Here is a 13,275-nt window from a genome sequence, read left to right on the forward strand (position 1 = left end):
ATTGCAGCACTGAATTTATGTATTTACAACTGCCTGCCAACCTACTTTCACGTATAAAGCTGATTTTAATATATTTTGGCCTTGCTGAGACTGCAGAATAGTCCTTTCCATTCCTTGGAATTTTCTTTTTTTGAGTGACAGTAAAGATCACAAAATTTGGAAATTAATTTCCTTAAGTCATCCGATGACCGATACAGGTTTTCATAAGGATTACAAAAACATTAGTGAATGGCGTAGACAAGCACTGCAGTACAAACGTCCCAAATTCAACCCTTTCTGCATGTTGTTTTTTTTTTTAATGCCTTGCTAAAAATGAGCGATGTCAAGTGTTCGTAACAGTACATTGCAGATGTGCTTATGTTAATTGGCGTTTAACAGGGCAGAACTTGAAGAGTTAAAGGTGCACCAATACCAGTTTTTTAAGCCCGAGTACAACTCGCCGATACCTAGTTTTAAAGCCTGGTTCACACCAGTGCGATTTGTCATGTGGTTTGATCGTTCAAAATCACATGACAAGTCGCACCCTATTGCCAGCAATGGAACCGTTCAAATCTTTGCAAATTAAGGCGCAGCAACTTTGAAAAAGGTTCCTGTACTACTTTTGATTTAATTTCAACTTGCGTTGTCTTTTTGTTTAAATGTCCAAATTGCACTGATCTACGGCTTTGAAATCGCACTGAAGCAATTTGAGCTGCTAGGTAATAAAGCCACAGATTAGGCATCGCTAGCCCACCCTCGTGGGCTTCTGTAACTGCTCTAGCCGGATTCTTGGGGGCCTAGCCTGCCAGAGTAAAGTGCGAAAAATAGAATTAATTATACGGAACTGTTTTTGGGAGGGATTACCATTGGGGAATTGTGTAATATTTACAGGAGTTGGGGCATGAAAATCATTTTGACAAGATGGATTTTTCCCACCAATGACAGCCTAAGTTTGACCCATACTTTCGCCTTATCTCGTATACGTCCCAGTACTGGTGATAAATTGAAGGATAGATAGTCTAAAGGCCTGGATAATACGTATATCCCTAAGTATTTAAGCAAAGACAATATAGATATATCTTGGAGGGTAGTTGCCTGAACCTCTGGTATATAATTCAGTAACATACCGTATTTATCGGGGTATAGCGCGCTCCCGCGTTTAGCGCGCACCCCTAAAGTTGCCCGAATTCCTGTGGGAATTTTTTTTTTTGTACTTACAGTTTTGGTGTCTTGCGCGGCGGCCTCGTCGGGTCTGGCGTCCGTCTGCGGCTTCGGGTGTCCGCTTCGTCGGGTCCGGCGTCCTTCTGCGGCGTCCTCCCCGCTCGTTTCCCGCGCCGAGTTTGAATACTGCGCCGACATATACCGAGCGCAGTACACTCGTGTATCGTCGGGCAGGCTCGGCAACTCTCGCGCTGACGTCCTGTACGCTCAGGACGTCAGCGCAAGAGCGCCGAGACTGCCCGAAGATACACGAGTGTACTGCCCTCGGTATATGCCGGCGCAGTATTCAAACTCGGCGCGGGTATCGGCGTATACCGCGCACCCACGATTTTGCCCTGATTTTCAGGGCAAAATAGTGCGCGGTATACGCCGATAAATACGGTAATTGAAGAGTATTTTCCAAAAACCTTAAAGCGGAGATCCACACAAAAATGGAACCTCCGCTATCCGGATTCCTCCCCCCTTCCGGTATCACATTTGGCACCTTTCAGGGGGGGTGCAGATACCTGTTTAAGACGGGTATTTGCACCCACTTCCAGACATAGACCCTCGCATTATCTGCAGGAGTCTACGCCACGTCCGGCGGCGCCCCCCCCCCCCCCCCCCCCCCCCGGCTGTCTTTTGGGAGACACATGGGTCCCAGAAGACAGCAGGGACCAGGGGCATTGTGCAGTGTGAGTCATGCATGCGCGGTAGGGAACGGCTTAACTTCCTGATTCCCTTATCGAAAATGCCAGCGGCAGCACCCGAGAGCCGAGTTATAGCTGGACAGGTAAGTGTCCTTATTTTAAAAGTCAGCAGCTGCAGTATTTGTAGCTGCTGACTTTAAAAATTTTTTTTTAATTTTGGCGGACCTCCGCTTTAACTACAGATATCGCCGATGCAAAGAATTCCCTGTGTCTCCAAGCAACAGCATAGCGTCATCCACGTAGAGCAGAACCAAGGTGGATATTTAAAACCTAATTTCCTCTGAGGTGGTGCCTGGGTCTCTGTCTGGGTGATCTCCATATAATTCTATGAAGTTATCAGCAGGGAGCCTGTGACAGCTGTGAAATAATCCATGCTAGGTGAACCTGACCTTTTAAGTCATGCTATGTTTACATGGACAATCCCCTTAACGTTGTTTTATTAGTGCCGTTATAAATGACACCACACATTCCCTCTAATTTTGTTGACCTCTTACTCTTGCCAATTATTTTTCTCGCAGTTTGTATCAGTTGATCAGACATGTAAATGTTTCTCCACGGTTAAAAGGCATTATTGGTTCAGGGCAGTCAGTCTAATCTACCAAGCTGTGACAGTATGAAATTAATTTGAATTTAGATGATATTTTCTGCGAATGAAGAATTGCCTTCCCATCCATATCCAATATTATGGTTTTAATCAAATTCCATGGCTGACAGCCAGAGATTTCTTAAACTGAAATATTTATGCATTGTGACGTCTGCTATTCATGATGGAGATCCCAACACCCACCGCACTATAACTTTACAAACTGCATGTTAACCTAGGAGTTTAAGGAGGACTTCAATGAAGGGAAACTAACTGTATTAACCACTTTACTACCGGGACAATTTTGGCACTTCTCTCCTTCATGTAAAAATCACAATTTTTTTGCTAGAAAATTGATCAGAACCCCCAAACATTATATATTTTTTTTTATCGGACACCCTAGGGAATAAAATGGCGGTCATTGCAACTTTTTTTCTCGCACGGTATTTGCGCAATAAATACCTTTTTTTGGGAAAAAATAAGTTTCATGAATTAAAAAATAACAAAACAGTAAAGTTAGCCCAATTTTTTTGTATAATGTGAAATATGATGTTGCGCAGAGTAAATAGATACCTAACATGTCACACTTTTAAAATTGCGCACACTAATGGAATGGCGACAAACTTCGGTACTTAAAAATCTCCATAGGTGACGCTTTCAATTTTTTTTACAGGTTACTATTTTCAAGTTTCAGAGGAGGTCTAACGCACGCAGCGATACCTCACATGTGGTGTTTGAACGGTGTTTACATATGTGGGCGGGACCTGCATGCGTGTTCGCTTCTGTGCGCGAGATAACGGGCACAGGGGCATTTTGAAATTTTTTATTTTACTTAATTTTTTACACTTCTTTTTACATTTTTTTTTTTTTATCACTTTTATTCCTATTACAAGGAATGTAAACATCCCTTGTAATAGGAATCAGTGTGACAGGTCCTCTTTTATAGAGAGATGTGGGGTCAATAAGACCCCACATCTCTCCTCCAGGCTTACAAGCATGAAATCGATAAAAAAAATCACCTATCACATGCCGACAGCCGCGATTGCGGCTTTGTTTACTTCCAGGTATCGGGCGTGATGTAATAACGTCATGCCCTGGCCTCCTCCGACGGTCATAGAGATGACTGGTGACCATCTGGTCACCAGTCATCTCTATGCTTTCCAGCAGCGCCGACCGAATCGCTCTCTGGGCCCACGATGGCACAGGAGAGCCCAGAGAAGCACCGGATGGCAGCGGGAGGGGGGGACGTCCCCTCCCACTGCCTATAAGAACGATCAAGCGGCAGGATCGCACAGAATCAGCGGCTGTAGACGGCGATATCTGAATGATGCCTGTAGCTGCAGGCGTCATTCATATATCACCGCACAAAGCCGAGGACGTCCCAAGGACGTCATTGGTCGTCAAGAGGTTAAAAAATGTTCTTTTAAACGTTCATATTCAAAAACGCAGTTCTAGCACACCCTAAAACTGAACTCCAGGAAACCTTTTGTTTTACTGTTGCTTGGTCCAGATACACTATACAGAAAAACCTTGGATTGCGAGCATAATTTGTTCCGGAAACATGGTTGTAATCCAAAGCACTTGTATATCAAAGCAAATTTTCCCATAAGAAATAATGGAAACTCAGATGATTCGTTCCACAACCATTTATTCATAAATCCTTTCATTTTATAGTCCATATAAAAAGATTATAGCAATGTGACCAGATTGTGTAACCATAAACTGTCCATCCACAAATCGAAGACTCCACAAGGGGAGTAGAAGCAAAATCCAGCAGGAGCTACAAAGTATAAAACAGAAGAGAGGCGCCTCTAAGTGTAGCAATATGGTTACGTTTAATGAAGGTACAACATTTAGCAACTTACATGGTTTATGATTAAAAGAGGCACATCTACCGTAAGTATGCAGTATACATCCTGTCCCACTTCCTCCTGCCCAGGGACCGCCTAGGCGATGCGTCATATCGCCTACGGCGGCCCCTCCCTGTAGGCGCGGTGAGTGCCCGGTCATGAAGCCGAAAGCTGTGACGGCCGGGTGCCCACAGTTAGGATGGAGGCGCCAGCGGAGAGGGGGCGAGAGGAGCAGAGCGTCGCTGGACAGTTGAGCAGGTAAGTGTATGCATGTTATATTTGTAGCTGCTGACTTTTAATAAACATAAAAAAAGGTTGGAACCCTGCTTTAAATGATTCATATCATCAAACAGATTTTAATATTACACAAAGATAACCAGAATAAATCCAAGATGCAATTTTTTTATTAATATTTTATTTTTTAAGGGAAAAAAGCTGTTCAAACCTGCCTGGCCCTATGTGAAATAGTAATTGCCCACTCCTATGCTAAATCATAAAGGAACTGTGATTAACCACAATTATTTGGAAAGCTGAGTTAAATTTCACTTGCACGCCCAGGCGTGATTACTGCCAGACCTGTTGAATCAAGAAATAACATAAACAGAAGCTGTCTGACAAAGTGAAGCACGCTAACAGATCACAAAAAGCCACACATCATGCCACAATTTAAAAAAATGCATGGTGATGTCTCATTACATGTTAATTTCCCTGTTTGTGTCTGTGCTAGACTGAATTACTATTTAGCTCGTACCTGAAAAGCACCAGACTGAGAGACCCTGGGATTGTGGGCTATATAGTTTTTTCACAGGAAATACTTCATAGACTACGGACGGAGTTCATGCTTTAACCTGTGCAGTGCCATGCACCGTACCTGTATGTTTAAACAGAAACGGTTGACACAGGAATATAAAGATTTACTCTACTGTATGCGGGATGTACAGGGCAATAAATGACACCATGAAACTACATGATCAATACACCTATTATTCAGGTGAAAAACACAAGACAAAGGTAGGAATGTTTATAATACCTTTTGACATTTTCATTAGACTAGAATAAGCGCCTAACTTTTATTAAAAGGCTGCTAAACATGAAGTAGATGTAAACCCAATCATTAAATTCTAATTCTTGCTTTAACATGTTAATGTCATTTCAAATGTCATTTTCAGTCTTTCTAAACCTGCAGCTTTCATCAAAATAATACCTGGTAATCCTGCTATAAAGGTCCTTGTTCAGGCATTTTGGGTTACATATGTCTTCTAATTGTGCTCCTTCAGTACTCTGTCGCACATACAGAACATGCCCCCATGGGAACTTTTGAGTAGCTGTGCCAATGAGCATTGTACAGGCAGAGTCAGTCGGTCATAGTCACCCATAGAAATCAGAGCAGTGATGTACAGTGGAGGAAGAGACAGAGAAAGGCTGGAGGAGATTAGTGCCGAGATGCTTAAACACTTTAGCTCCGTAAGGTTTACCCCCTTTCTTGACCAGGCCATTTGTTTGTTTTTTGCGATATGGCAACGTTGTACCCAAGTACATTTTATGTCCTTTCCCCCCCCCCCCCCACAAATCAAGCTTTCCTTTGGTGGTATTTGATCACCTCTGCGGTTTTTATTATTTAGCGCTAGAAACAAAGAACAACCAACAATAAAAAAAATATATATATATATATATATATATATATATATATATTGTGTGTGTGTGTGTGTGTGTGTGTGTGTGTATGTATATGTATGTGTGTGTGTGTGTGTATATATATATATATATATATATATATATATATATATATATATATATATATATATACACATACACAATGGCCCGGATTCAGGTAGAGCGGCGTACATTTGTGCGGGCGTAACATAGAGAGGCAAGAGCAGTATTCACAAAGCACTTGCTCCCTACGTTGCACCGGCGTAGCGTAAATTGGTCGGCGTAAGCCCGCCTAATTCAAAGTAGGAAGGTAGTGGGCGTGATCTATTAAAATGAAGCGTGACCCCATGTTAATGAAGGGCCGAACGAACGACGCATGCCCGCGCATGCTCAGAATCACGTCGCATATACTCCCTAAGATACGACGGCTCAATGCCTACGACGTGAACGTAACCTACGCCCAGCCCCATTCACATACGACTTGCGTAAAATACGACGGCTGTTCCCTGGTCCATACCCTAACATGATTTACACCTGCTTTATGTGGCTTAACTTTACGCCTTACGTAAACGGCGTAGATTACAGCGAAGGGCGTAAGTACATTCGTGAATCGGCGTATCTCGCTCATTTACATATTCAACGCGTAAAACAATGGAAGCGCCCCTTGCGGCCAGCGTAAATATGCGCCCAAGATACGACGCCGTAGGAGACTTACGTCGGTCGGATGGAGCCAAAATTTAGGCGCATCTTATTTCAAGAATCAGGCGCAGAGATACGACGGCGCATCCGTGCACTTATGCGGCGTATCAGAAGATACGTTGGCGTAAGTGCTTTCTGAATCCGGCCCAATGTTTCTGCTTTTAAAACACATCCAATAAATAAATTTAGAAAATTAAATGCCTTCATAAATTTAGGCAAATATGTATTCTGCTACATATTTTTGATAAAAAAAAATCCTAATAATCGTATATTGACTGGTTTGCACAAAGGTTAGTGTCTACAAACTATGGAATATTTGTATTTATTTTTTACTAGTAAAGCTGACGATCAGTGACTTATAGCAGGACTGAGATATTGTGGCGGACAAATCGGACACCTAACTGACAATTTTGATACTTTTTTTTGGGCAGTGACACTAATGCAGTGATCAGTGCTAAAAGTATGCACTGACACTGGCAGGGAAGGGGTTAAGATTAGGGGTGATCAAAGGGTTAAATGTGTGCCTAGGGAGTGCTTACTTACTGTGGGGGAAGTGCTTTTTTACTACTAGAAGATGTGGATCTGGGTTTCTGCTTCACAGAAACACAGGATCCATGTCTTCTATACTCACAGAATGACAGTCTGCCTTATTTACATAGACAGACTGGCATTCTGTCAGTGTAACAAACAAATGTAAAATCGCGGTCAAAACACAAGATTGCAGATTCACGTGTGTGTATATATGTGTGTGTATGTATGTATGTATGTATGTATGTATGTATGTATGTGTATATATAAATATTAGAGGTCGACCGATATATCGGCCGGCCGATATTTAGCCGTTTTGAAGAAATCGGCATCGGCTGATTTTTGTGTAAACCAGGCCGATATGATTGTTACATTGTGGAGATCCTCTTCACAATGTAACTCTCATACTCACACAGAGTCATCCTCAGCACCATCCACCCCTCTCCAACGCATCCCCAGCACCATCCACCCCTCTCCAACGCATCCCCAGCACCATCCACCCTCTCTACATCTCATTCCCCAGCACCATCCACCCCTCTCTACATCGCATCCCCAGTACCGTCCACCCCTCTCCACAATGTATCCCCAGCACCATCCACCCCTCTCCAACGCATCTCCAGCACCATCCACCCATCACCAACACATCCCCAGCATCATCCACCCCTCTCCAACGCATTCCTAGCACCATCCACCCATCACCGTCCACCCCTCTCTAACGAGAAAGTAGGTAACCGCTCAAAGAGAACCAGGTGATCTATTTCCTATGATCCGAGTCTAGGGTGCAGGCAGTACAATCAAAATGCAGGTTGGGATGAAAGAAAAGAAGCTGGGATAGCCGCACTCCAAAAAAACTCCCCCTTTAATAAAAATCACAAAACGCATGCCACAGCAAAACGTCCACCCCTCTACATCGCATCCCCAGCACTGTCCACCCCTCTCCACAACGCATCCCCAGCACCATCCACCCCTCTCCACAACGCATTCCCAGCTCCATCCACCCCTCTCCAACGCATTCCCCAGCTCCATCCACCCCTCTCCAACGCATTCCCCAGCACCATCCACCCCTCTCCAACGCATTCCCCAGCACCATCCACCCCTCTCCAACGCATCCCCAGCACCATCCACCCCTCTCCACCACACATCCTCGGCACCATCCACCCCTCTGCACAACACATCCCAAGCACCATCTACCCCTCTCCACAACGCATCCCCAGCACCATCCACCCCTCTCCAACGCATTCCTAGCACCATCCACTCCTCTCCACAACGCATCCCCAGCACCATCCACCCCTCTCCACAGCACATCCCCGTCCAAAAATCGGCCTAAAATATCGGCTGCAAAAATCGGCATCATATATCGGCCATCTGCCGCCCCGATTTCTAAATATCGGCATCGGCCAGAGAAAAACCCATATCGGTCAACCTCTACTATATATTATATATACCTGCTATGGGGCGATTGTGAAGTGATTGAAGCTGAATGAAAAGGGGGAAACTAAATTATATTAAGAAACAAAATGTTGTACGGTTGTGATTGCGCCTACCATGAAGGTCCTTGTTCAGGCACTTAACATGTCTGAGTTGCTCTTCTGAATTACTACCCTGTCTCCTGTGCTTCCAATGAAAACGGCAGCCTACTTAATGTGGAACTTCACTTTCTAATTTATCATATTTTTTATTCCTTCTGCTGCTAGCATTAGTAATTAGATAGTAAAGTACTTTATTTCATATTTCTTGTTTAAACAATTTTTTTTACATTTCTTCAGTTACTTCCTGGTTTCCATGCCTAGGCAAATGATGTCATACATCTCAGGAGGGAAGGAGGGACTTTCTCAGCTAAGCACACCCTCCTGCCCAAATGCCTGAGCCAAGGGCAGATAGATTCAAGGAAGTAAATGCTACATCAATCATCTGCCCTTACTCGAGATGGCCACAGTCAGAAATGCTGGGGGGAGTGTTTTCTCAACATAATAAAGCATGGAGACATGGATGGATGGGGGAGTTTGCTTTAAATATTAAAAATGAATTTAATATAGTTTTTGGTTTGTGGTGCTCAGATGCAGCGTTTTCATGGGCCCCTAACAATGACGCGCAAAATGCAATTTGGCAATTGTTCTATATTCAGGCCTTTATCAAACCAAACATTATCCAGGTAGCAATTAGATCTGAAGAGGCTTCAAATGGAGACGCTTGTCAGTTTCTTGTCTTTTAAAGTTTAAGTAGCCACCCTTGCCCTTTCTTTGAATGATATTCATAAACGTATTATAGCAACCAAATCTCTGTATTTACTCTAAATATATACTTTGTAATATTCCTTCATTATAAACCAGCAATGTGTAATTTTACCTGCAGTTACCTAACGGAAACTTTTTCTGTGTTTTTGTCTTTGATTATGTGTCTTGGGTATAATTAGGTGCTGGGACTGGTTATAGCAGACAAGTGACTGTCTCATATTGCTGTCCACTTTAGGTTATTCTTGTGTCCGGGAACAAGCTTACCAGATACATAGAACCTTCACAGCTCACAGAAGAATTTGGAGGAAGCCTTACCTATGACCACATTGACTGGTTGAACAAAAGGCTTGTAAGTAAATGATGACTATTTCTAATTGTGTTTCTTTGTAGCAATGCTGGAACCAGCATATCCATTTATACCACCAGGTCTCAGTGAACAGTGAAAGCATCACATTTAAAAATCAATTACCGTATTTATCGGCGTATAACGCGCGCCGGCAGATAACGCGCACCCCAATTTTAAGAGGGAATTTTCTGGAAAAACTACAGTTACAGTTATTTATAATCACTATTTGACATTAGACACAAACTTTTTATGAATTCTTAAAATTACTTCTTATTCTCCCATCTAGACTTTCATGATGTCACAAAAAATAAGCAGAATTTCTTTTACCTGACACCTGTAGTGTGGCTTGGGGCTTCTATACCCAAATGTTCAGCATTCTCATTCTGTGGTGAAGGGGAGGGTGAGGAAACCCTTAAACGCGGGCAGAGCGGCAGCGCTGGCCGAGACTGTAGCACGTACCTATGGCATACCTCGGAGGGGAAGGAGGGGGACGAGTGCCCGCCGGAAATCACCGCTGGAAATCACTGAGCCGCCATCTCCACTCGGCTGTCACGTCACACATGCACAGTCCCGCCTCCGCCATCGGCATTGGACCATCTCTTGTGACAGACAGAACACTGGTCCAATGCTGGTGACGGAGCCGGGACTGTGCGTGTGTGACGTGACAGCCGAGTGAGAGCCGAGAGGAGATGATGGCTCAGCGATTTCCGACGGCGCTCGTCCCCCTCCTTCCCCTCCGAGGTATGCCATCGGCGTATAGCGCGCACCTGTGATTTTCCCCCTATTTTCAGGGGAAAAAAGTGCGCGGTATACGCCGATAAATACGGTATTTACCTGTAGTGTTTTCTTATAGCAATACAAGCTGTTTAAAACTCTCCAATGTTGTGCTTAACCCACACTTGGCCAATCAAATTAACCACTTCAGCCCCCCCCCCCTTAGTGACCAGGCCATTTTTTGCGATACGGCACTGCGTTACTTTAACTGACAATTGCGCGGTCGTGCGACGCTGGTGTCCTTCTTTTCCCCCCAAATACAGCTTTCTTTTTGTGGTATTTGATCGCCTCTGCGGTTTACATTTTTTGCGCTATAAACAAAAAAAGACAGACAATTTAAAAAAATATATATATATTTTACTTTTTGCTATAATACATATCCAATAAAAGAAAAAAAAAAGATTCATCAGTTTAGGCCAATATGTATTCTTCTACATATTTTTGGTATAAAAAAAAAATCGCAATTAGTGTATATTGATTGGTTTGCGCAAAAGTTATAGCGTATACAAAATAGGAGATAGATTTATGTATTTTTTTTATGTAGAAATGGCGGCAATCAGCGATTTTTAGCGGGACTGCGACATTGTGGCAGACAGATCAGACACATAACTGACACTTTTTTGGAACCAGTGACATTATTACAGTAATCAGAGCTAAAAAAAAAACACTGATCGCTGTATAAATGACACTGACAGGGAAGGGGTTAACACTAGGGGGAGATCAAAGAGTTAGGCTGCATTTACATTGCGAATTGCGGTGACAAATTGCGGCGTTTTGTACCGCGATTTGCGGCAACAAAACGCCGCGATTGTGAATGCAGCCTCACCCCCTCTATGGAGATGGTTCACATCTCCTATGCCGAAAGCCGCCTGAAAAAAAGGTCCGGGACTTTTTTTCAGGCGGCAGGCGTACGGCGTTCGGCGTGGAGATGTGAACCATCTCCATAGAGGGCAGTGTGTTTTCATCCCTCCAGCGTCTCGGGGCTGCTGCGGCGTCACACTACAGGCGACAAAACGCCTAGGTGTGAATGGGGGCTTAAGTCTGTCCTAAGGAGGTGTTTCTAACAGGGGGAGTGGACTGACTGGGAATAGAGGGAGATCACTGTTCCTGATCAATAGGAACATACAATCTCTCTGTACTCCCCTGTCAATACGGGGGATCTGCTTTGTTTACATAGGCATATCCCGTCCTGCCTCTCTGGGGAGCGATCACATGTGTGCAGTGCAGTGCAGTGTGCGCACGCCCACAGTGTCTCGTACAGGAAACGATGTACGGGTACATTGTTTCGTGCAGTAGTGCTGCCCTTCTGCAGTATATTTGTTTTTAAGTGGTTAAATGAGCCAGAAGTTCCACCACCCATCCTTCCCCCGCAGTCTTCTGGGACGTGTCACAGGTCCCAGAAGACTACGGGACCATTTACAAGGTGCAGCATGACTCTTTCTGCCAACACCTGCACCCGAAGCCAAATAAAAAATCGGCTTGGGTGAGAACATCACTGGATCCAAGGACAGGTAAGTATTTGTTGCTGCTGACTTAAATTTTTTTTTTGGGGGGGGGGGGGGGGGGGTCGGGGAGTCTGGAGCCCGGAGCCCCGCTAATCTTACAAAGCAGTTCTGCAGTATAGTGTTTGCCCTTCAGTGAGGGTAACCATCGGCAATTTTATATATCCAACATTTTGGGAAAACTGGCCTAGACCATGCCTTCCATGATGTTTTATTGTTGGTCCTTTTACTCATTTGCAAATGCCAGTAGCAAAAGCACAGCTTCTCATGCTGACTGTATTCAACCCAATAAAAGAATGCAGGGCAACTCGGGCACCACTAGTAACAGTCGGGCCAAGTATAGGGTGGTATTTAGTACTCCTAATTCCTTCAATAGGTAATTACTTTTGAGATTTTTCAGCATGCTAAATTATCTATACTCCTTCCCACTACATCTACTACTACTACTACTTTATCCAGAGCCATTTTGTAGAAAATAAGGATGAGCTCAGGTGTGTTCGCAACTCCACGTGCCCGCGCCCGCCAGGAAGCTGACACTCCACAGTGTGAATCGCAAGCAGTGAGACGTTTTCCAATCCTCGACTGCACAGATCGGGAAATGTCGCGCTACCTGTGCATAGCGATGCAGTGTGTCAACTTCCTGGTGGGCACGGGCACATGGAGTTGTGAACACACCTGAGCCCATCCTTGGTAGCAAATGGTGTAGGTCATCTGAAGACTCATTATTTTTCTTTATTTATTTCAGGGTTGATTAATCAAATCGGAGTAAAGTAAATCTGGAGAATAGGGGAGCTGTTGCCCACAGTCATACAAGTTCCATTTTTTTATTTATGAACTAGTTGTATGGTTGCTAAGAACAGCCCCACTTGTGTGCTTATTTTCTATTCTCCTGTTTTAATGATGCAGCCCCTGTGTAGGCATACAGATAGAAGTGTTTACATTTATATTGAGAACATTCTAATCTTCAGATGCTTTGAGCTGTATTTGCAGTGGAGATTTTGCATTCACCTGTACTCATTCTAGTTCTGATGTATGTAATGCTTTCTCTGCTGAATTTCAGGTATTTGAGAAGTTCACAAAAGAATCGACATCATTGCTGGATGAACTTGCTGTTATCAACAATGAGAGCGATAAGGGGAATCAGAATGAAAAAGACAGGTTTGTGAAACAAGCTGATTGTACTTGCCTTGTCCTGATCAGCTCTCTCATCATAATGG

General features: G+C 43.8%; 1 protein-coding gene across 1 annotated transcript in view; it reads left to right on the forward strand.

The window, feature by feature from the left end:
• Positions 1 to 13,275, forward strand: part of SESTD1 (SEC14 and spectrin domain containing 1) — a 183,620-nt gene that overhangs the window by 108,060 nt on the left and 62,285 nt on the right. The window contains exons 6-7 of the mRNA XM_040357653.1: positions 9,672 to 9,785; positions 13,119 to 13,216. Of these exons, the coding sequence (XP_040213587.1) occupies positions 9,672 to 9,785; positions 13,119 to 13,216 (212 nt within the window). The remainder of the gene's footprint in view (positions 1 to 9,671; positions 9,786 to 13,118; positions 13,217 to 13,275) is intronic.

This window comes from Rana temporaria, chromosome 6, assembly GCF_905171775.1.
Source record: "Rana temporaria chromosome 6, aRanTem1.1, whole genome shotgun sequence".
In the NCBI taxonomy this organism is placed as follows: domain Eukaryota; kingdom Metazoa; phylum Chordata; class Amphibia; order Anura; family Ranidae; genus Rana; species Rana temporaria.